The sequence below is a fragment of the Benincasa hispida genome, chromosome 11 (genome assembly GCF_009727055.1).
Source record: "Benincasa hispida cultivar B227 chromosome 11, ASM972705v1, whole genome shotgun sequence".
Classification (NCBI taxonomy): Eukaryota; Viridiplantae; Streptophyta; class Magnoliopsida; order Cucurbitales; family Cucurbitaceae; genus Benincasa; species Benincasa hispida.
In genome coordinates this window covers 20952918-20976088 of record NC_052359.1, presented here as the reverse complement: position 1 = coordinate 20976088, position 23171 = coordinate 20952918, and the positions used below count along the sequence as shown (strand labels likewise).

General features: G+C 37.9%; 2 protein-coding genes across 2 annotated transcripts; one reads left to right on the top strand and one right to left on the bottom strand.

The window, feature by feature from the left end:
* Positions 1-7773: 7773 nt before the first annotated feature.
* Positions 7774-18356, top strand: LOC120090997 (uncharacterized protein At5g49945). Its single transcript, XM_039048763.1, has 3 exons — positions 7774-8905; positions 17429-17632; positions 17706-18356. The coding sequence occupies exons 1-3, from the start codon at positions 7871-7873 to the stop codon at positions 17934-17936; spliced, it is 1470 nt and encodes a 489-aa protein (XP_038904691.1). The 5' UTR covers positions 7774-7870; the 3' UTR covers positions 17937-18356.
* A 1286-nt stretch (positions 18357-19642) lies between these two features.
* On the bottom strand, positions 19643-22075 carry LOC120092113 (protein WHAT'S THIS FACTOR 9, mitochondrial). The gene has a single exon (XM_039050322.1). It carries the CDS (start codon positions 21272-21274, stop codon positions 20123-20125), a length of 1152 nt encoding a protein of 383 aa, XP_038906250.1. The 5' UTR covers positions 21275-22075; the 3' UTR covers positions 19643-20122.
* Between the last annotated feature and the right edge of the window lie 1096 nt (positions 22076-23171).

Genomic DNA, 23171 nt, shown 5'->3' with positions numbered 1-23171 from the left:
ATGTAGGTTTAGTGACTTCGGTTAAGGACTGGCTAGTGACCCAATTCCAAATGAAATATTTGGGAGAGGCTTAGTTTGTTCTGGGAATTCAAATCTTTCGAGATCAAGAGAACAATGTGCTAATGTTGTCTCAGACATCATACATTGACAAGATGTTGTTCAAGTACTCGATGCAGAACTCCAAAAGAGGCATACTGCCTTTTCGGCATGGAGTTACATTGTCTAAGGAAATGTGTCCTAAGATACCTTAAGAGGTTGAGGAAATGAGACGGGTTCTTATGCATCTATCGTTGGCAGTTTGATGTATGCAATGTTGTGTACTAAACCAGATATCTACTATACTGTGGGGATAGTCGGTAGATATCAGTCTAATCCAGGACAGGGTCACTGGACCACCGTCAAGAACACCCTTAAGTATCTTTGGAGAACAAGGGACTACATGCTCGTGTATGGATCTAAGGATTTGATCCTTACTGGATACACAGACTTTGATTTTCAGACTGATAAGAATTCTCGAAAATCCACTCCAGGCTCAGTGTTCACTCTTAATGGAGGAATTGTAATATGGTGAAGCACTAAGTAGGGGTGCATCACCGACTCCACGATGGAAGCCGAGTATATAGCGGCTTGTGAAGTTGTTAAGGAAGTCGTTTGGCTTAGGAAGTTCTGACTGATCTGGAAGTTGTTCCAAACATGTCTAGGCCTATCACCCTTTATTGTGATAATAGTGGTGCTGTGGCGAACTCCAGGGAGCCTAGGAGTCACAAGCGCGAAAAACATATAGAGCAGAAGCATCAACTCATCTGCAAGATAGTGCATCAAGGGGACATGATAGTTACGGAGATCGCTTTAGAGCACAACGTTGCTGACCTGTTTACGAAGGCTCCCACGGCTACAGTTTTTTAGGGTCATCTTTAGAGCATGGGTGGGACCGCCCGCGGTTGGACTAGGGCAAGTGGGAGATTTTTATACTGGGCCTTAGTGCCCTAGTTTATTTTTTTGTACTTGTGTTTTATCTTGTGCACCCACTTGCTTTAGGACAAGTGGGAGATTGTTGGGGTTGATGCCCTAAACTCTCGTAGGGTCATGTAGTTTGTAAACACTTGTATAAACAAACGTTTGTGATGTAATAATGAGATATTTTCTTCACTTTATAAATATATTATAATTATATATGAGATATTTTCTTCACTTTATAAATTAGTTATTATATTTATTTATAATTAAAACAATTATACGATAATTGTAGGTAGTTTCTCCTTTAACCGTGCGTGAAGTGGGAGGTAATATTCAGTTTTCATAACTGAAGGATAAAATGAAAAATGTTTTCATTTTGTAATGAATCGCTTTATTAAGTACACTATTGGTCGTTTAGCTCACGAGAGACTACACGACAACCTTCAAATGTTTGTCTAAGCGATTGTGTACACACGTCTTTGACTAAACGATCATGTAGCATTTTATAAAACGATCGCGTGGCAAGTGAGATTCATTAAACGATCGTGTAAATGATCAAGCTAGTTTTCCTAAACGATCATGCCTATTTTCCTAAACAATCTGTACCTGCTGAGATCTACTAAACGATCAAGCACAAAGTCTATATGATAGCAGTATACTCTCCCATTTGCTTGGTCGTTAAGTTTGATCGTTGTTTCCTCCAACCTTCTACCACATTCAAACAGAGCCCATTCCTGTACTGAGGCTATTAGTCATAAAAGCCTTGTTTAATACTGAAATGTTCAGTACGGCAACAACAGCTAAAAGACCAAAGGTTTCTCCTAAAGAAAACATCCATCTTTGGCATCTAAGGTTAGGTCATATCAACCTTAATAGGATTGAATAGTTTGTGAAAAGTGGACTTCTAAAGAGTTTAGAAGAAAACTCCTTGCCGGTGTGTGAATCATGCCTCGAAGGCAAGATGACCAAACGACCTTTTACTGGAAAAGGTTACAGAGCCAAGAAAGTCTCGGAGCTTGTACATTCTGACCTCTGTGGTTCGATGAATGTTAGGGCTTGAGATGGGCATGAATATTTCATCTCTTTCATAAATGATTATTCAAGGTACGGGTATCTCTACCTAATGCAACGTAAGTCTGAAGCCCTTGACAAGTTCAAGGATTATAAGGCTGAAGTTGAAAACTTGTTAGGCAAGAAGATAAAAACACTACGATCTGATCGTGGTGGAGAGTATATGAACCTCCAATTCCAGAACTATATGATAGAACATGAGATTGTGTCCCAACTCTTGGCCCCAGGTACACCTCAGCAGAATGGTGTATCAGAAAGGAGAAATGGAACCTTGTTGGACATGGTTCAGTCTATGATGAGTTATACTCATCTTCTAGACTCGTTTTGGGGTTTTGCAATGGAGACTGCATGCTATATTTTGAACAATGTTCCCACAAAAAGTGTTTTTGAAACACCTTTTAAGTTGTGGAGAGGTCGTAAAGGTAGTTAACGCCACTTCAGAATTTGGGGGTGTCCAAAACATGTGCTTGCCTCTTTGTAGGCTACCCCAAGGAAACGAAGGGTGGATACTTCTATGATTCGAGTGAGAACAAAGTGTTTGTTTCTACAGATGTTGTCTTCTTGGAAAAAGACCACATAAGGGATCATAAGCCATGAAGTAAGCTCGTTTTACATGAGATTGAGACTACTGAGGGTTCAACAAGAGTTGTTGAATAGACTAACAAATCAACAAGAGTTGTTGAGGTCGGTACATCTAGTCAACTAGCTCAAGAGTTGAGACTGCCTCGACATAAGGGGAGGGTTATGAACCCACCGAATCGCTACATGGGTTTGACTAAAGCCCAGAACGTCATTTCTAATGATGTGGTTGAGGATCCATTGTCTTTTAAGAAAGCAATGGAGGATGTTGACAAGGATGAATGAATTAAAGCCATGAACCAGAAGATGGAGTCTATGTACTTCAATAGCGTCTGGGAGCTTGTGGATCCACTTTATGGGGTAAGATCTATAGGGTGTAAGTAGATCTATAAGCGAAAGAGAGGTGTAGATGGAAAGGTGCAAACTTTTAAGGCTAGACTCGTGGCAAAGGGTTATACCCAAGTCGAGGGAGTTGACTATGAGAAAACTCTCACCTGTTGTCATGCTCAAGTCTATCAGGATACTCCAATCCATAGCCACATTTTATGATTATGAGATATGAAAAATGGACGTTAAGATTGCCTTTCTTAATGATAATCTTGAGAAGACTATCTATATGACTCAACCAGAGGGGTTCGTAGTTCCAGATCAAGAGCAAAGAGTTTGCAAGCTTAATAGGTCAATTTATGGGCTGAAACAAGCATTCTTCTTGATCGTAGAACATTAGATTTGACACTGCGGTCAAGTCATTTGGCTTTGATCAGAACGGTTGATGAGCCTTGTGTTTACAAAGAAAATCATCAACAACTCAGTAGCTTTCTTGGCTGTATGTGGATGATATCCTACTCATTGGGAATGATGTAGGGTATCTGACTGACTTAAAATATGGTTAGCTGCCCAGTTCCAAATGAAAGATTTGGGTGAGTCATAGTATGTTCTAGGGATCTAGATTATTCGGGATCGTAAGAACAAGAGGTTAGACTTGTCTCAGGCATCGTACATCGATCATATGTTGAGCAGGTGCAGGATGCAGATTTTTTCCCAAAAAGGAAAAAAGGGGGTTTGTTACCCTTCAGGCATGGAATCGTTTTGTCTAAGGATCAATGTCCTAAGACACCTCAAGAGGTTGAGGAGATGAGATGGATTCCTTATGCTTCAGTTGTTGGAAGCTTAATGTATACAATGTTGTGTACCATACCCGACATTTGCTACGCAGTAGGGATTGTCAGTCGTTATCAGTCCAATCTAGGATTTGATTACTAGACGGCGGTCAAGACGATCCTCAAGTATCTTCAGAGAACGAGGAACTACATGCTAATGTATGGAGATAAGGATTTGATCCTTACAGGATACACAGACTCTGAATTTCAGACCGATAGAGATTCTTGCAAATCGACATCGAGGTCAGTGTTCACTCTGAATGGAGGGGCTGTAGTGTGGCGAAGCATCAAGCAAGGATGCATCACAGACTCCACTATGGAAACCGAATACGTAGCCACTTGTGAAGCAGCTAAGGAGATTGTTTGGCTAAGGAAATTCCTTACAGATTTAGAAATTGTTCCAAATATGAATTTGCCGATCACTCTCAATTGTGATAATAGCGGGGCTGTGGAAAATACAAAGGAACCTCAGAGTCATCGTTGGGGCAAGCATAATGAACGGAAATACCACTTGATCAGGGAGATTGTGCATTGCGGTGATGTGATAGTCACGAAGATCGCGTCAGAGCACAATATTGCTGATCTATTTACAAAGGCTTTCACGGCTAAAGTGTTCGAGGGTCACCTGGAGAGTTTGGGTTTGTAGGACATGCAATATCTTGTCTAGGGCAAGTGGGAGATGATATTGGGGTATGCCCTAGTTTATTGTATATTGTATATGTCTTTATCTTATATTGTACATTAGTCTCCCGAGACATTAGGACAAGTGGGAGATTGTTGGGATTGGTGTCCTAATTCTCCCGGAGTCTCATTGTTTGTAATCTATACACATTGTTATGAATAAAATAATAGTTATTTCATTCTGGCATTTACTCATATCCAATAAACAAGCTCCATGGTTATTGTATCTAAACTTAAGCATGTATTTAAGATATACAAGTGGATCATGCCTTAAGTGATAATCTAAATAGGTCTGTAGTATAAGGATTAAGGAGGGATACCTAATCCTGGTGACACTACGGATACGACCCACTTTGTAGATGTTTACAAGTGTCGTGAACTACTACGGATGGTAGATCATGACCATTCATGTGGAGACATGCGAGCGGGAGTGTCATATACAAAGAGTTTATATAAGACCGAACCACAAGATGATTCGTCTCTATATATAACATCGTTGATACTAGAGACTTACATCTCACCTAAACGACCATAGGTGACATGACCTCAATCCTCAGTGTTTTGGGAACTCCTACCTTTGAGGGCGGTCCTTTGATTAGTATGGGTGAGATGGCCAGATTGCCAACTCAACATGCCTACCTTTTTGGGGACTTGTCTGATTTGGGAACTGGGAACTCAGTTACACAAGATGGAATTCACTCCTTCCTCGAAGCAAGGGTAAGTAGATAGATTGCTCCCTTAAAGGTTGATTCGGGGGCTTGAACATAGTGGCCACATTTTCTCTTTGTAAGAAAGGACTCAGTCATAGTAGGACTATGAATTATGTTCATTAGAGAGATCAGTAGTACTTAAGAAGTTAGATGTAACTACAAGAGGCATAATGGTTATTGGCCCAGCTGTACTTACGAGCGATCTGTGAAGGGTTATCGCACTGTTGATTGGTTAATATGGATACATAATATATCTATAGTAAGGAGAGTTCAGTTGTCGGTCTTTAGTGGAGTGCCTAGCAGTTAACGGATGGTGGATCCCGTGACTAAAGAGTTTAGTTAGTTATTCATGTACCTTTGGATCTTCGAGCTACAGATCCATAAGGTCCCCTTGGTAGCTCAATGGATTTGAGTTGAGGATCAGTTCTTGGTGTTGATTTGAAATGTTTAAATTGACAAAAGGTAGTTCAATTATATATGATATGATCGGTATGTGATGTATGAGATACATCTAGTGGAGAATTAATGTAAATGAGATTTACATTAAGGACCATGAAATAGAAAAAGAGTTATGGTTTATATGTTTCATGAGATGAAATATTAAAACTATAGGTTATAAATATACTATGGCAAGTTGGTTATCATATATATTTATAATAATATTAATTATTGGATAATTATTTATTTTTCTCTAATAATCAATTGAATGGGAGGTTATTGGTGGTTTCATGGCAACCATGAGATAAAAGGAAAAATGTTTTCCTAGATTTAGTAGTTGTTAATTGAAAGAGTTTCCATTCTCAGAAAATTCTCACGGTGGTTGTCAAGTAAATATGATTTACTAAACGACAGCTGAAGAGAGACTAGACGATCGTGGAGTGTTTCTATACGATAGACACTCATTTGGCCGATTAGCTAAACGATCGTGTAGCTCTTGCTAAACGATCGCATAACGTTTGTTAAATGATTAGGCATCGTCTATACGATAGACTTTGACATCTCCCACTTGCTTAATCGTTTACACGATTGTTCTTCCTCCGGTCTCTTCCTCTAACCAAGTCCACACAGAGCCCACACTTCTGGATTCTCACACCGAGAATACCAAGGTAGCCATTGTGGTGGTGTCGTACTTAACTCGACATAGTCGAGGTTATTTGGAGGTCGTTCGCTGTGTTCGTGATCTAAGTGATCGTTGTGTTCGAGATTGTTGTGGATCGTGAAGTATAACGGTCGTGGTGTACGAGCGTTTGTGTGTTGCAATTTTGGAGCCTGTTCGAGCGTTGGTGATCAAGGGAGATTGAAGATGAATCTTCAAATGTATGTTAATTCTACTCCTTGATCTTTAGAAAAGCATGCTGTAATTTCGATTTGTGCAAAGCCTGTATGTTTCCGTTTTTTTACTGTAATTTTTGTTGTTCATATACGATTGAAATTTGGAACGATCCTTCCGCTGCTCATGGAAATCCTCATGTCCGATTTCCTTCACGATAATCATGATATAAGTGATATCAGTGATAGGACTAAGGTGATATCCATATATTGATCATATCAATGATATAAAAAGTTGGTTACATTTGATGAAAGTCTATCATTGATAACCACTGCTAAAAGCTGTCGGTGATGGCCACTGATAGAGGCTATTAGTGATATTCACTAATAAGAGCCATTAAGGATATGACTTAGGTATATATCAATTAAATGAATAAATTTAATGATATTGGTGATATGACTTAGGTAGTCATTGGTGATAGTCACTTATATACTTTTCCTTGATAGACTTCTATCACTTATAACTTTAATTGTTCATCTCTTCAAAAGTTGATAGTTTCCTTTCAAAGTTGATAACTATTTATAAAAGTCTATTATTGGTAGCCACTTGATAACCTTAAGTGTTAGGGTAATTGCAATTGATAGCATTTTTAGGAATAATAACCAAGTGTATAACATTATTTAAAAAAAATTGCAAATATAGCCAAATCTATCAATAATAGACTTTTATCGTTGATAGACTCCCAAGTCTATTAGCGATAGACTTCTATCGTTGATAGACTCTTACCATTGATATGATTTTCATTGATAGACTCCTACCAATAATATGGTATAGACTATTTAAATTTGGCCATATTTGTAATTTTTTACATTATGTTATATCTGCTAATACTTTGGGTTTAATGTCTATATTTGTAACTGTCCCTAAGTGTTATTCAAGTTTGATTCCAAAGTGTATCAATGATAGCTGATGATAACTATAGCAAATTGAAAGCTAATATTTAGTGTTACTTTTTCAAGGTTGTATTAATATTTCTCAAAATGAAAGTTAATAGCAATTATCAGTGATAACAACTTATAGTAGCTATCAGTGACTATATAATAACTTATGGTGATATCTGATGCTAATTTTAGGTCATATTCCTAATATATTTATTATTATACTACATCTTTAATTATCTTAAGCTTGATTGTTATTTGTGCAACCAAACCTTCGTTTTTCGGGATATGGATTTTTTTTTTTAAATCGGCCTTAAACATTGGGCCGGAGGCACTTTTTCGGTAAGGTTGGCCCAGCCCAATACTGAGGCTGACTTTCATTCCAGTTTCGACTCTACTCCACCATCTCTCTAATCCTTCATCCACATTTGAACTTTTTTGGTCTCGTTTCTCTCTGTTCTGTTCCTCTCTCTCCTTGAGGTACCGGAGAGAGCAAGATTAGCCATGGCGAAGCTCACCTTCCTCTTCATTTCCTTCTCCCTTTTCTCTCTCCTCTTTCTCTTTCTTTCACCATCTTATGTTCTCGCTGGTTCCCACTTTGAAGGATTCGAACCAGAGCTCGACGACCTCGAAGATGACGATCTTTCTCTCCCCCTCACTGATCTCCCCCTCCGTCCTCCTCCTCTCACCCAGTCCGAGCCCGAACCAGCCGTAATTTCTTCGCCGGATCGCGATTCTGATGCACCGGATCCTGTGACCGAGCCGTCGGATCGTCAATCGCCACCCTCTGTCTCCGATTCTCCGAAGCCGTCTCCGACCAGCTTCAATTACTGGGATGAGGACGAATTTGAAGGTTTGCCGATTGAACAACCACAAGAACCGGTACAACAGAGCTCTAAATCTGCGGAGGATTCAACCTCCACCAATCCGAACTCTGATTCAAAACCTACCTCTCCGATTCCCAAACCTGCCAATGCTCCGAAGTCGTATACTGTTGAAATTGCGTGCGGATCTTTCTTGGTGATTTTTGTGATCAACTATTTTACCGGAAAGCGTGAGAACGAGAACATCGCTCTATCTTGGGCTGCGAAATTTGCGACCAAGGACTCCATTTTTGAAAAGAACTTTAGTCTGCTGGGTGTGGGGGAAGGTGAAGACTCGCCTTTGCTGTTGAAAGAGGGACAGAATGTCTTCAAATTCTATGCTAGTGGGCGAAGGTATTGCCAAGGGCTGTTGGCGACAATGGAGTTGAAGAGCCGACACGATTTGATCTCGAGGTTGTATAATATGGTTGTACCGTGTAAGGATGAAATTAGCTTCGAAATCTATATGAATGATGATGCGTTGGATCATATTATCTTTGCCGTGGCGAGGAAGAAAGCTGCAAAAGGAATGCAAAAGGATTTGAGGGATTTGCAAAGATTTGCTGGGATTTTGGCGCCTCCCAGTGGTAGAAAATGGGTTCCTGAAGAGTTGAGCGTAATTTCTGAATCGAAGGAAGTCGCTGCAGATTTGATCACAGAGGCCGTTCTTGACCAGGTTGGTAATTTTTTTGTTTAGCTGTTTCAGATGACTTTCAATACGTTGTTTTGTTCTGAATAGAGAGCGTTTTGCTGAATGGGTGTTGCCAAGTCTCCCGATGTCTGATTTTTCAGTTATAAAAGTTCAGATTTGATGTTTTGGGCGGTTTTTTGCTTGTGTTATTTTGTTTATTTTTATTTTTTTGCAGTCATTTAAACTTTATATTATCTGGTGATCTTGCGTTTAAAAGGTAATCATTTTATCTATGTTATGAGATGTTAATTTGTTGCTACCTTGTTCACTTTGGAGGTGGAGTGGAGACTCCAAATTTGTCTGTCCTGTGGGAGCAAAATTTACTCTGATGCTACTACTAGCACTAATAAGATCTTTGATCTTCTAAGTTGGACCAAAATTTATTGCCAATGTTTTTCACTAGCATGGATCAACGTGGTGAAATGTGGTTCATCATTTATAGAATATTATCTAAACTCTTGAGAGTAAAATCTATTTCTATTTGTTACTAGGTCTAAACGAGGGGATTACACATTTTATGGCTAGATCAGGAAAGAATTGAGTCGTATGAATCAGATCACTGGCATCGAGGGATATTATTACAACCACTTATGTCTCTGCCCTTTCAACTTCCGTGAGATTTTTATTCTTACCTTCAATTGAGTGATCGTTGGGATTGGACTCAGGCATATTTTCTTGTAAATCATATTTCCCTGTGAATTTGGATTTTTATTTTTATATTTTTTTTTTTTGAGGTTTGCTTGCATCACCATTTCTCTGAAGCTTTGGAAGTTGAAACCATTGACACTATTCAAAGAAGTTTTTACCATGCTTACAACCAAGTTAGTACGTGCTTTGGAGGAATTCTTATGCTTATGAGGATTAGAACCATTTATTTTGGCAATGCCTTTTCTCAACTTTGATTGGGCATTCTTTTAGTCAGGCCCTGAGTCAAGAGATTGAGAATGACTTAAGAGTCCTTTTCTTTCTTTTTTTTTTTTTTCTTCCTGTTGCATGAGGAGAGAGGGAGGTTTATATGGCAAGCCAGTTTTGTTCTAGTGCTTTGATTACTTTTGGTACAGTGGAATCTCAAGGTTTCTTAAGATAAGAGACTTTGTCTTGGGATGAAGTTTGACGTACTGCACACTGTAATGATTTCCTATGGGTGTAGTCTCCATTGTGCTCCTTCCATTTTGTGCTTTTTGTTTGCCTTTGCCCTTCCTTTTGTGTGACTTTGGGTTTTTGGTATGAAGTTCTCTCTGATTTATGCTGTTAGCAACAATAAAAAGGGGTTAACTGGAGTTTGTTTGTGGGATGGTGACACTTTCTATTGGAACATCACAGCTAAAAGGAGTTCTTTTGAGGTAGTGAGACTATAGGGATTTGACAGAAGTTCTGGTTCAGATCAGTCAATGTGAAGTTCTCGGTGAAATCTTTATTACATAGGCTGATTACAATTGGTTCATGCAAATGTTGCACAATATATAGTGTCTCATATCTAGTCGTGGATCATGGTTTTCTTATTTTGGAGGGTTCAGGATTGTTGTTGCTTTTATTGCTGTAGGGGTTCTTGGAAACGTCTATTTACTCCTCAAGTTACTGTGTAATGAGGATTGTTTACTCTTGGATTTGGACTTGTATTTGCTCGATTAGGTACTCAACCCTTATCAATGGTTGGCCGGGGGTAGGAATTATGATATGAGTCTTAGGCAGTGGGCCCTTTATTGCTGATCCTTTTCTTGTTGGTGGTGGATGTCCTAAGTAGGATCATTTTGAAAGGAGTGGCGTCTAACGCTCTTGAAGGTGTGAAGTTGGTTTGTTCCCTTCTTATCTTGGCCTCCCACTTAGGGATAATTTGACTAGTCGTGGTTTTTAGGAACCTATGTTGTGGATTAGATTCAAAGAAGGATGGTCTCTTGGAAACAGAGCTTTTTCTCAAGAGGGGGTCATCTAACTCTCATCCCATCGATTTTAGGTGGGATTCTTCTTTACTTTCTTTCTTTCTTTAAAATTTTAGTGCCTATTAGTAATGCCTCGGAGAAACTGACGAAGCTAGATGGGCAGAAGTTTCGAAACTCCTGGATTTTGGGAAAAGTATAGGAATTTTGAGAGCCTGTAATCAGGTCCTTCTTGATAAATAACTGTGGTAGTTTTATCATGCTCTTGATGTTCTTTGGCATAAAGTTATTGTAAGTAAATTTAGTCTATCCACTTTTGCATGGACTCTAAATGGGGTTAGTGTTCCAGGTTTCCTTGGAGAGGGATTGGATTGCACATGAGTTCCCTTTCATGTCTCAGTTCATTTGTTGTCGAGTTGGGGAGGGGAGGGATATGTTTCTCCAAAAGATTAGTGGTTGGGAGATATACCCCTTTGCTATGCTTTTCCTCATTTATACCATGGGCTTTGTTTAAAGAATGTTCCATAGGCTAACATTATGGCTCAACCATCCCCCACTTTGGGTTCTGTCATTCCCAATCTGACAGGGAAACAAGGGATATTGTTGTTCTCCTTTCATTCTTTGAGGAGTTTCGGTGCTTTGTTGGGAGAAAGGTCATTTGCTTTTAGAGCCCTAGTCCTTTAGAGAATTTTTGGTGTAAACTAACACTCTAATTTTAAATCAATATCAATTCCCTCTCAAATGAGAGAGAGAGGTGTTTTATTTATAGGAAAATTGATTACAAGTAAGGCTGAATAACAACTAACTAACAAGTAACTAACTGTTCGCTAACTAACTTTTATTCTAACTCCCCTACATTTATTCTTAGTACACCATATTCCACCCCCCTAAAATTCAGACTCAACCCCGAGACTTATCAAGAAGCTAACTGGAATTCATCAGGGGCAAAGTAGGGTTTCAAATCTGCTACATTGAATACTGGATTGATGTGAAGGTTAACCGCTAGCTCAATGCAATAAGCATTCAAACCATAGCTTTGTTCTTTTAAAAGGCTCCAATTATCTATTTTTCAGCTTGTTGTAAGTTCCAGTTGGGAATCTTGTCGTACGTAGGTGGATCATTACAAGGTCTCCTTTCTTGAAATTGACTTCTCTTCTTGATTTGTTTTTAGTTTCATTGTAAGACTGTGTGGTCTTCTCTAAATGGTCATGAACTTCTCGGTGCAATTCTTCTATTCTTTCAATCATACTTTTAGCTTCAAGACTAATATCCACAAAAGAAGGTAAATTGGCAAGATCAAATGTGAGTCTAGAAGGTTGAGTGTATACTACTTCGAAGGGGCATCTTCTCGTTGATATGTTTTTCATATTATTGAAAGAAAATTCCACTTGAGCAAGGGACAAATCCCATTGCTTTAGTTGTGAACCACTTAAACATCGTATGAGATTTTCCAATGTTCTATTGGTTACTTCAATCTGGCCGTCAGTTTGTGGATGTGAAGTGGTGCTGAATTTCAAACTAGTGTCAAACTTCTTCCATAAAGTATGCCAAAAATAACTTAAGAATTTCATGTCTCTATCTGAGACGTTGGATTTAGGTACTCCATGAAGTCGAACTATCTCTCTAAGAAAGAGGTTAGCAATATAGACTGCATCATATCCCCTTTGTGTTTTGGGTAGACCAAGAACAAAAACAACAGATAGGTCTTCCCAAATGGTTGTGGGGATTGGTAATGGAGTATATAATCCAGTATTTGTAGAAGTTCCTTTGGCTTTTTGACAAACAACGCATCTTCTGACAAAATTATTAACATCTTTTCGAAGTTGTGGCCAATAGAATTGATTGGATACTAATTCAAACGTTTTGTCTTGGCCAAGTGCCCGACTAAACCTCTGGAGTGAGCTTCTTTTAGGAGGGCATCTTAAAGAGATGTATAAGGAATGCATAACTGTTCTCCTTTGAATAAGAAACCATCCATAATATGGAAGTCTTCAGCATTCACACTTGTACCAAATATTAGCAAAGTCTCGATCATTTTCATATAATTTTGTTAGGTGAGAAAATGCAATTACTTCTGTAGGTAATGTAGTTAGAATCAACCTTTTTCTACTAAGAGCATCAACTTTATTCTCCTTGCCTGATTGATGTTTGATCACGAATGAAAATCTTTATATAAATGAAATTCACTGTGCATGCATGCGGCTAATATTCCTTTGAGATGCACATATTCTTTTGAGATTGTAAGTATTTGAGTGAAAAGTGGTCTGTAATTAGGAGAAACTCCTTGGGTAAAAGATAATGCTCCCATTGTTTGAGAGCACGAACAAGAGCACATAATTCGTGCTCATATGTACTCCATTTCTGCCTTGAAGGATCGAGTTTTTCACTAAAATACTCAAGTGGGTGGCTTTGTTGAGATAGGACAGCGCCAATACTGGAGGTACAAGCGTCCACTGCCACTTTGAAAGTAAGGAGAAGTCTGGTAGTTTCAAAATAGGGCTGTTGCTCAGTTTGTTCTTGGTGTTTTTGAAGCTGTTTTGTTGTTTTGAGCCCCAAGTGAAGCTCCCTATCTTTAGACAATCAGTCAAGGGTGCTGTCATAAAGCTGAAGTTCTTGATAAATTTCCTATAAAAGGAAGCCAAGCCGAGGAATGCTTGAACATCTTTCACAGAACTGGGGGTAGGCCATTGAGTGACAACTTCAATTTTCTTTGGATCGACTTTGATTTGACCGTGGCCTATTAGGAAGCCAAGGAAAGAAATTTCTTTCACAAGAAAAAGGCACTTCTTGTGATTGATATATAATTTTTCTGTTGTCAAGTCTTGAAACAATTTGTGAAGATGTTGTAAATGCTCCTCAATGCTCTTGCTATAAACCAAGATATTGTCAAAGTATCTGACAATGAATTTATTAAGAAAAGGGTGTAATACTTGGTTCACGAGTCTCATGAATGTTCTAAGAGCATTTGAAAGACCGAATGGCATAAGAAGCCATTCAAAAAGTCCTTCATTGGTCTTGAACGTGGTCTTCCACTCATCGTCCAACCTTATTCTTATTTGATGATAGCCACTCTTCAAATCAATTTTTGAAAAAATCACTGCCCCTCCAAGTTCATCAGGTTGATCACTTATTCTTAGAATTGAAAAACGGCATTTCACTGTGATTCGGTTGATTGCTCGGCTGTCTACACATTCTCCATCTTCCATCTTTCTTTAGAGTAAGTAAAGCGGGCACTGCACAAGGGCTTAAACTTGGTTTGATGTGGCCTTTCTTTAGGAGCTCTTCAATATGTTGATGTAAAATTTCATACTCCTTTGGGCTCATTCGATAATGAGGAAGGTGTCGTAATGTTGCTCCTGGAATTAAATCAATATGGTGCTGGATGTTCCTCAAGGGTGGTAGTCCCTTGGGCTCATCTTTTAAATGAGGGAATTCATCCAAAAGTTTCTGTATTTCTAGAGGGACTTCGCCATTTTGAGTGTCTTTGGACTTTTCAGCAATCACAAGTCCTAAAACATCAGCCTATCTTTCCTTCATCAAGCTTCTACCACTGGTTGTGGTAAAAAGGTAGATACTATTTTCTTTTTTCTGTTTAACTCCCTCATTATTGTTCTTACTCAATGGAAGTAGAATTAGTTTCTTGCCCATCCAAAGGAATTCAAAAGTATTTTCTCTCCCCTTGTGCAAAAGGGCTCGAGTATCATATTGTCATGGTCTTCCCAAGAGTATGTGACAAACATCCATTTCGAGGACGTCACATACTATTTGGTCTTTATAACTACTGGCAATTGAAAGAGTGATAGTACAAATTTCACTTATGCTTCACCGCTTTTCTTTACCCAACCAATCTTGTAGGGGTTTGGATGAGCTTCCACCTGAAGATTCAAGGTTGCCACTAACTTCTTGGAGACCAAATTTTCGCTACTTCCATTGTCAATAATGACATTGCACACATTTCCATTAATTGTGCAACGTGTTTTGAAGAGGCAATGTCTTTGAGGGTTTGAGTTTTCGTTGGAAGTGATTAATATCCTTTGGAGAACACAAGATACCCTATCTCCATCATCCGGTTCAATGAGCTCGGTTTCTTCTTCTTCTTCACTTTGTTTAGTCAAGGTTTCTTCATCTCCTTCTTCCATGTAAGCTACCGTCTTTCTTTGTGGGCATTCATTGGATAAGTGACCAGCTTGGCCACATCGAAAGCACTTACCCAAAGAGGGCCGATTATATGAGTTTTAGATTTTCTTCTTAGTTGTTGTTTCTGTGGACTTCTTTGTCACTCCCTCCGATCCATCTTTCTCTTTTTCTTTGGCTGAGGACATGGAAGATGGTTGATTAGTGATTTTGGATGAGGAAGTTACTTTCTTGCTTAAAGATGCCTCCCACGGGTTCTTTCTTGAAAATTTCTTGGATGCATTTCATTAAGTTCCTCCACAATCTTGGCAAAAGCAATTACATAAGCCAATACATTAAATTTCTGAAGTTTCACCTTCTCTTTGATGTCCATACACAATTCTCCAATGAATCTTGCAATCAAGTGTTGTTCATTTTCAGCCAAATTGGTTCTTGCCCCCAAACGATGGAATTTTTCCACGAAATCAGCTACTGATCGAGAGCCTTGTCTACAATTTTGGTATTGATTGTATAAGGTCTGCTCATAATTTGGAGGAAGAAACCTCTCCTTCATCAACTTCATCATCTTCTCCCACATTCGAATAGATCTCTTGCCTTGCTGTTGACAATTGCTCTCCAATTGATTCCACCGTGCGGATGCATTCCCCTTCAATTTAAAAGCTACTAAACGTGCCTTCTTGTGCTCCAGAGTGTTCATATAATTGAAGAAGTTCTTCGCGTTCTTGATCCAATCAAGAAATGCCTTTAGATCACGCTTACCATTGTAAAAAGGTAATTCTATCTTCATCTTAAAGTCATAAAAATCTCCCCGAGCATTACCTCTACCTTCTTGGCCTCTTCTTGCATTAGAATACTCTTCTAAATCATCCTCGCTTCAAGAACTCCAATCTTGGAATTCTTGATGCCTTCCTTGCACCATTGGACATCTTCTTGGTTCTTCTTGGAGTGGTCTATGGATTCTTGGACCCCTTTCTTGAAAGTTTCCTTGATGAAATTGGAAATTTCTTCGTCCTCCCAACGCCTCTTCTTCCTCTCCTTCCCCAAATTTGATTGAAAACCGAAGCTTCTTCTTCAACTTGGGCCCGTGCCAACCTTGCATTCATCCTTCTCATGATCATTGCCACAGATTCTTGAAGATTGTTCAATGTTTTTTGCATTCCCTCCAAGGTGCTTTCCACGAACAGCAAGCCTTGCGTGATGGATCTTGGAGAGAGGGTGGGGGTGTCTTCCACCTCTTGAACTAGCTCCAGAGCATCATCTCCTCCTCTCGGATGCACGAGTCTTCCTCCCGCCATTTGTCTGAAATTGCTGTCGCTCTAATACCACTTTTGGTGTAAACCAAAACTTTAATTTTGGATCAATATTAATTCTCTTTCAAATGAGGGAGAGAGAGGTTTTATTTATAGGAAAATTGATTACAAGTAAGGTTGAATAACAGCTAACTAGCAAGTAACTAACTGCTCACTAACTAATTTTTATTCCAACTCCCCTACATTTATTTTTAGTTCACCAATTTTTCCTGTCATTACTTATTCATTATTCATTACATTTATTCATTACTTTTTCCTGTCTGGTCAACCCTTCTCCCCGGGAGAGTCAGTTTTTGCCCCGATGTGAAAAATGAAAATTTCCAAGGTGGAATTTTTCGTTTGGCAGGTTCTCTATGGTAGGGTGAATGTCATGGACAAGGTGGTTAGGAAGATGCCTAATTTGATAGGGTCATGGTGTTGTATTCTTTTGCAAAATGGTAGCAGAGGACCTCAATCATATCTTTTGCAGTTGTGACTTTGTCTCTGCGGTATGAACTTCCTTGATGAGTTTGGTGTGTTGGCTAGACATTGATGTTGCATAGAGAAGATCGAGAAATTCCACCCTCCCTTTAGGAAGAGAGGGAAGTTTCTGTAACAAGCAGGGGTGTGCTATTTTCTTTCGAGGAAATGAGCTTAATTTTTTTGATGTTTTGACCCTCATCAGATTGCATGTTTTTTTTGTGGACTTCGGTTACAAATCTTTTATGTAATTATTCTCTTGGTTTTATTTTGGTTGATTAGAGGCCTATCTTTTAGGTAGTCCTTTCTTTTTAGGTGGCTTTTCTTTTATTTTTAAAAAAAAAAGAATTGTATGCCATGTATTCTTTTATTTTTTTGGTCGATGAAAGTATGGTTATTCAAAAGAAGGAAAAATAAAATTTCAACGTTCTATTTCATTTGTTGTATTTTGTCTTTCGACTCTTTTCCCAGCAAAGCGTGATGTGTTGAAGTTGAACCAAGAACTTTATGGGGGTAGGCCAAATATAAAGAAAAGGGTGTTTCTGATCTGACGTGCAATTTCAGCTATGCATTCAATTCTTTGTTGGCTGCTATGCAACTTTCTGTCTGCATTTTCTTATTGAATGCCTGGATTGCTCAATTAACATGATAGAACCGAAACTTCTGTTAAATATCTTCATTCCTTACCCCCTGGCACGTGGAATTTGAATTTTAGTTGATTTCTGCAGGTTTTTGGTGAAAAATCTTTTGAGAAATTTGGGAAGTATTTCATCTCGATGCACTTCTCGGATCAGCATTCCGGCATGCACAAGAAGATGCTGTTGTTCAAGTTCGCCCTCCCAGATGCCAACAACATGGCAGATATTTCTCGTCTAGTAGCCCTTGTGCCCTATTACATCGACACCATTGGACGCTACAAGCTCAGTTCACAGGTAAACTTCATACATACATACATATATATTACTTAGTTAAATAATTCCTAAATTCTAATTGTTGGTCGTGCAGGCCCGGTTGAAAACCGAAACTGCCAGGTCAAAGGCTGCTCAAGAGGCATACAGAGAGCTTCAAAATGCTAGGCAAGAAGCCCTGCAAAAGAGGAAGGCAGAGAAGAAGAAACTGATGGAAGAGGCTGAAGCCAAATTAAGTGCTGAAGCTCTTCGCCGGAAAGAGGCGAAAGACCGTGCCAAGCAGATGAAGAAAGCAATGCCAAAGATAAAGATGAGCCGCACTCGTTAATAACTCGATTTTTTCCGATGCATAATCAATCAACCATGAGTCGCCAAGCAAACTTGCGTCTTCATCTGGGTACCAAAATCCTAATGCCGTTTCAGATCTTAGCAGGGGTTCCTGATTTCATTGCAATTTTTGATCATCAGGGTAGTGGACCTACTTTTAGATTGCTTTACACTAGCTCGTCATCCCATAATAACAGTACTATAGAAACTAGCTTTCGTTTTCGCTAATTTAAGTCTTTTTATTTTCTTTATTTTAGATTTCTACCTATGGGCCTTTTAGTCATTGAGATCTGGCTGAATATGATTTTTACTGAAATGTAATGTTGGAGTTTACTCCATTGGTGAATTATAGACCTCTTTTGAGACGATCATATGGTTTGTTTTCTTCAACAAGTTATTGACACAGATTTTGATCGACCAACGTAAAAGGTCTAAGGTGATGAGTAGGGGCCTGTTTGGAATATAAACAGAAAAAAGTATTTTTGCGTGATTGTCAAACGTTTCATTTTTTTTCAAAATGACAGTATTTTCAAAATTAAATATTAAAAAAATTAAACTAATATATTCTAGAATACATAAGGTTATCATTTTAGAAAACACAAGATTATCATTTTGTCCTTTAAGATTTTGGTAACCATTTGATTTTTAAAAATTATGCTATTTTCTCACATTGTTTACTCATCTTAATTCATTTCTAAAAACAAAAATAAGTTTTTAAAAACAAATTTTTTCAATTTTCAAATTTTAGCTTTGATCTTGAAATCATTTCTCTTTTTCTAAAATGTAGGCAACAAAGTATAGAAACCAATAAATGAAAGTAATGTTTATAGCTTTGAATTTCAAAAACAAAAAATTAAAAATTAAAGTTGGTTTGGTAACCATTTGATTTCTTGTTTTTGTAAAGTTAGTCTATTTTTTTCTTACCATTGTTTGCATATTTCTTAAGTGAGATTGAAATTCTTAGTCAAAATCCACAAATAAGAACATATTTTTAAATACAGTTTTTTACTTTTTCAAATTTTAGCTTACTTTTTTAAAACATGATAAAAAGTAGACAACAAAGCATGAAACTTAGAGGAGGTAGGAAAGATGTTTATAAACTTAATTTTTTTTTTAAAAAAAATAAAAGTTAAACCCCCGTTTCATAATCATTTTATTTTTTGTTTTTGTTTTTAAAAATTAAGCCTATGGACACTATTCTACCACCAAATTTTTTCATTTGTTATCTACTTTTTCACTCATGATTTAAAAAATCAAGTCAAATTTTGAGAATTAAAAAAAATAGTTTTCAAAAAGTTATTCTTGTTTTAGAATTTGGCTAAAAATTCAACCATTGTACTTAAAAAAATGCAAATTATTATAAGAAATGTGGATGAAAGACTTAATTTTCAAAAACAAAAACAATAAAACAAAATGGTTATCAAGCGAGACCTAAATGATTACCAAATGGGTTTGGTGACCTTTTATAAATGGATAGATTCTCAATTTATGTAAATGGATAGATTTTTATTAATTAAATCTTCGCTAGAATCAAGTTTATGTAAATGGATAGATTTTCGATTTTATGGATGAACATGACATCATCCGAAATGTATTTTGTTACTCAAGGAATTTTAACATCCAGTAACAATGACATAAATCGGGAAAAGTGCAAGATATTAAAGATAAAATCAAAACGCTTAAAATATCTCGAAGAGGCTGGAAAAGAACTCAAAACTGACGCAAAATTATATTATATTTAGTCAAAACTTTAGACATGTAAGTATTTCTGTTGCTTCCACCATTCTTCCTAAATGACTAACTTAAACCTTCCTAAACCTACCCTTAATTGCGTACATTATGTATCTGGAGTTACATCTTTTTAATCACCTTCAACAAGTCTCTTTGCAAGAACTTTTAAAGTATCAACAATTGCCGAAATGAAGGATCGAAGTTGTTATCTCAAAAGAGAGTGTACGTCAATTACTGCTAAGCTCAACTCATTTTGGCTAAGAAAATGTCTCTGATGCTCTATACAGATGTCACCAAGCCTTAAAGAAAAAACACTTCAACAGCAGCCATACCATGTCTGATCATGTAGGGTTCAATGGAATTGTTCTCACTAATGAAATGCACTGTTTTGAAAGAGCATTGTCTTCCTCAACCGACAACTGAAAATGCGCAATGGAGTTCATTCAGTTAAACTTCTTAATTGGCAAAGAGAGTCTTTCGTCTTTTAGCTCTAGAAGAGGCTAATATGATGCCTGGTCTAGGTCTCCTTACAACTTTGTTCATAAGGTGAAGGTACTGATGCCTCGTGCCCATCAAAGGGTGCTTTTCTATTAAAAAGTCCTTCTTATAGGCCTCTCGAAGAACGACAGTTTGTGTTCTAATCTTGTTTGACACATAAAATATACCTGGGTGATGAACTAAGGCTTTCTTGAACCTAGAACCGAATCCCAAATACTCTCCCAAGCAGAAGATGTTCTCTTTTTCGGTTTTCTTTGAGATCATAAGGTAAAGCAACTCATGGAGAACTGCCACAGCCCATTTTTCAGCTTGGTCACTATTTGGTGCTAAATGGAATGCATTTTCATAGGGTGAAATGTAGGGCAGGCGCTGCCACTCCTCCACCCAATTCATCACCTTCTTCTGCAAATCGAAACCTCTTGGGAAACTCATTCGAAAGGCAATATGACTTCTATTCCTACTCCCAAGATTACCTTCCAGACATTCCCTTCTCTTCAGTTCAGAGACTGAAAGGTCTTTCCTCCAAGAAAGTAACTCTAATGCAAGAGTCTGTTCACCTGTTAAATAATCTCTCACACTACAAACCTGAAAATATTCAGGATAATCAGCAAGAAGAGTTGGAATGAACCTGTAGGGTAGACCCAAATCCCATTGCAGCCTCTCAATGATATATAGGGGCAATTTCCCAGCTCCTGTGAGCATCAATAGTTTTGCCAACCTCTTCACAACATCGTCCCTATGTGGTTGAGAAATATGAATAGTTGATTCTTCCTTGTGGAGAAGTAAAGCTTGTGAGGTGAGCTTGACATGAGGATGGAAGCCAACACTAGGCTGGAATTGGATGAAAACAGAGGGGTATAACTCGAAGAACTTGGAGATGGTGGTCGTGGGGATTTTGAGGTTCTGTTTCAGCAAAGAAACATTGGAAAGTGGCAGAAATTTTAAAGGACTCGAAACGATTATATTCTTAAGCGAAATTACTTGTCTGAGATTTTTCTCTCTTTGAACTGCAAAATCAAGGTACGGATCTCTAACCCATTTGACCTTTGCATCAACAAAAGCACGAGTCTGGCTGAAACGATGAGGGATTCTAGTAATTTGGAGAAACATAAATAAGATTATTGGGAATGAAAGGCTTAAGAAATAATTGTCATCATTGGGAAATAGAAATGGCTGACAATTGGAATCGAGTAGGGTGAGAATAACTAAATTCGATAAGAGTAGACACAGATAAGAGTTCGTAAATTCAACCTAGACTCAATCGTAAATAATTATAATGGATAAAAGATAAACTGAAACTCGAAAATGAAGGAGGACAATGAATTAGCTCGAATTGGAAACATATTGCAGAGATCAAGAAATAATGGAAAGGGAAAAGCTAGAAAAGGAGCGTTTCAATCAGCAAGAAGAGAAGAACTTGAGCAACAGACAAAAATTTTGAACTAATGGGCTAATTTTCTACGAAATTTCAGCAGCTACCTTACAGTGAGGTGGTGCAACGCAGTACATATAATCCAATTCAGCAGATAAACAAAGCATGAATAAGATCGCAACCCATAACGATACCGCAATAAACAAAAGCCTAATCAGGAAAAATGAAGAGAGAGAGATATATGACCTACCGATGCGCCATGAAGCTCTGGTAAGCCATTCAATGGCGATGTTCAAAGGGCAGAAACAGAATCGAAGCTGCAAGGAAGCGGGAGGCGGAATATGAGAGTTCAGACGGAAATTTATCCTGTAAATTACAAGTTTACCTAAAGTTGGATTCAAGAAAGATTATAAACCCTCAAATTTGAAATTCGAGATGTTTGAAAAGAGATTCGAATGTGTGTTTAGATGGCAATAGGAAAGAAAATAAAGTTAAAAAGAATTTTCGAACATAGGGTTTTTAACACTGCAAACTTGAGTATTTTTTTGAATATATTGTCATTTACAAAGAGGAGTACACAGGTATATATACAATAGAGAATACAAGTAAGGAAAATTATAAATAAGGAAAGAATAATTAAAGATTCTAATTGACCAATTTATACCAAATATATATGGTAACACACTCCTTCTAACTTATGGTGGTAAATTAGAGACCAACTTCAGTTTGTGAAATAACTGAGTGAAATGTCCAAGTGATAGTGCTTTGGTAAAGATATCAACGGGTTGCTCTATAGTGAAGATTGATCGTAGAAGGAGAGTATTGTTCACAAAATGATGACGAACAAAGTGACAATCATTTTCAATGTGTTTGGTTCGTTCATGGAATACATTATTGTGAGCAATTTGAATAGCACTGCAATTGTCTTAATGAAGTATAGTAGCAGACTCTTGGAGAACACCTATATCAACTAGCAGCCATCGAAGCCATAGTAACTTTGAAGTAGCATCAGTAAGAGCTTGATATTCGGATTCTGTATTGGAGCGAGAGACAACAATTTGTTTCTTACTTCACTAAGAGATGAGAGAACCACCTAAGTAGAAGCAATAACCTGTGCTAGACTGACGATCTATGGGATCACCAGCCCAATCAGTATCAGAGCGGCCAGATAACACTAAGGACGACTGAGAGGAAAACTGAAGTCTATGGCCAAGAGGGCATTTGATGTAACGTAAAATGTGAAGAATAACAGTAAAATAGATAGACCGAGGAGCAGCCATGAACTAACTAACAATATAAACAACATATGCAATATTTTAGCCCGTCACAGTGAGGTAAATAAGACTGCATACTAGTTGCTGATAGAGAGTGACATCTTTAAGAAGAACCCCATATGAAGAACCTTATCAAATGGGGTCAAGCAAACATTGGGATCTAGAGGTGTGGATGCCGTGACAGAGTCAATAATACCAAATCGAGTTAAGAGATCAGAATTATATTTTGCTTGAGATAAATAGTATCCATTAGAACAAGATGAGACTTCAAGCCCAAGAAAATAACAGAGGGGTCCCAAATCTTTCATTTCAAAATGTTGCCCCAAGTAGCTTTGCAAGTCGAATATAGCTTATGGATCAT

Coding starts and splice junctions, on each gene's coding strand:
- LOC120092113 (XM_039050322.1), bottom strand. CDS start 21,274: ATGTTTCTCCAAATTACTAGAATCCCTCATCGTTTCAGCCAGACTCGT.
- LOC120090997 (XM_039048763.1), top strand. CDS start 7,871: ATGGCGAAGCTCACCTTCCTCTTCATTTCCTTCTCCCTTTTCTCTCTC. Junction 8,906..17,428: donor CAGAGGCCGTTCTTGACCAG/GTTGGTAATTTT, acceptor TGATTTCTGCAG/GTTTTTGGTGAAAAATCTTT. Junction 17,633..17,705: donor GCTACAAGCTCAGTTCACAG/GTAAACTTCATA, acceptor TTGGTCGTGCAG/GCCCGGTTGAAAACCGAAAC.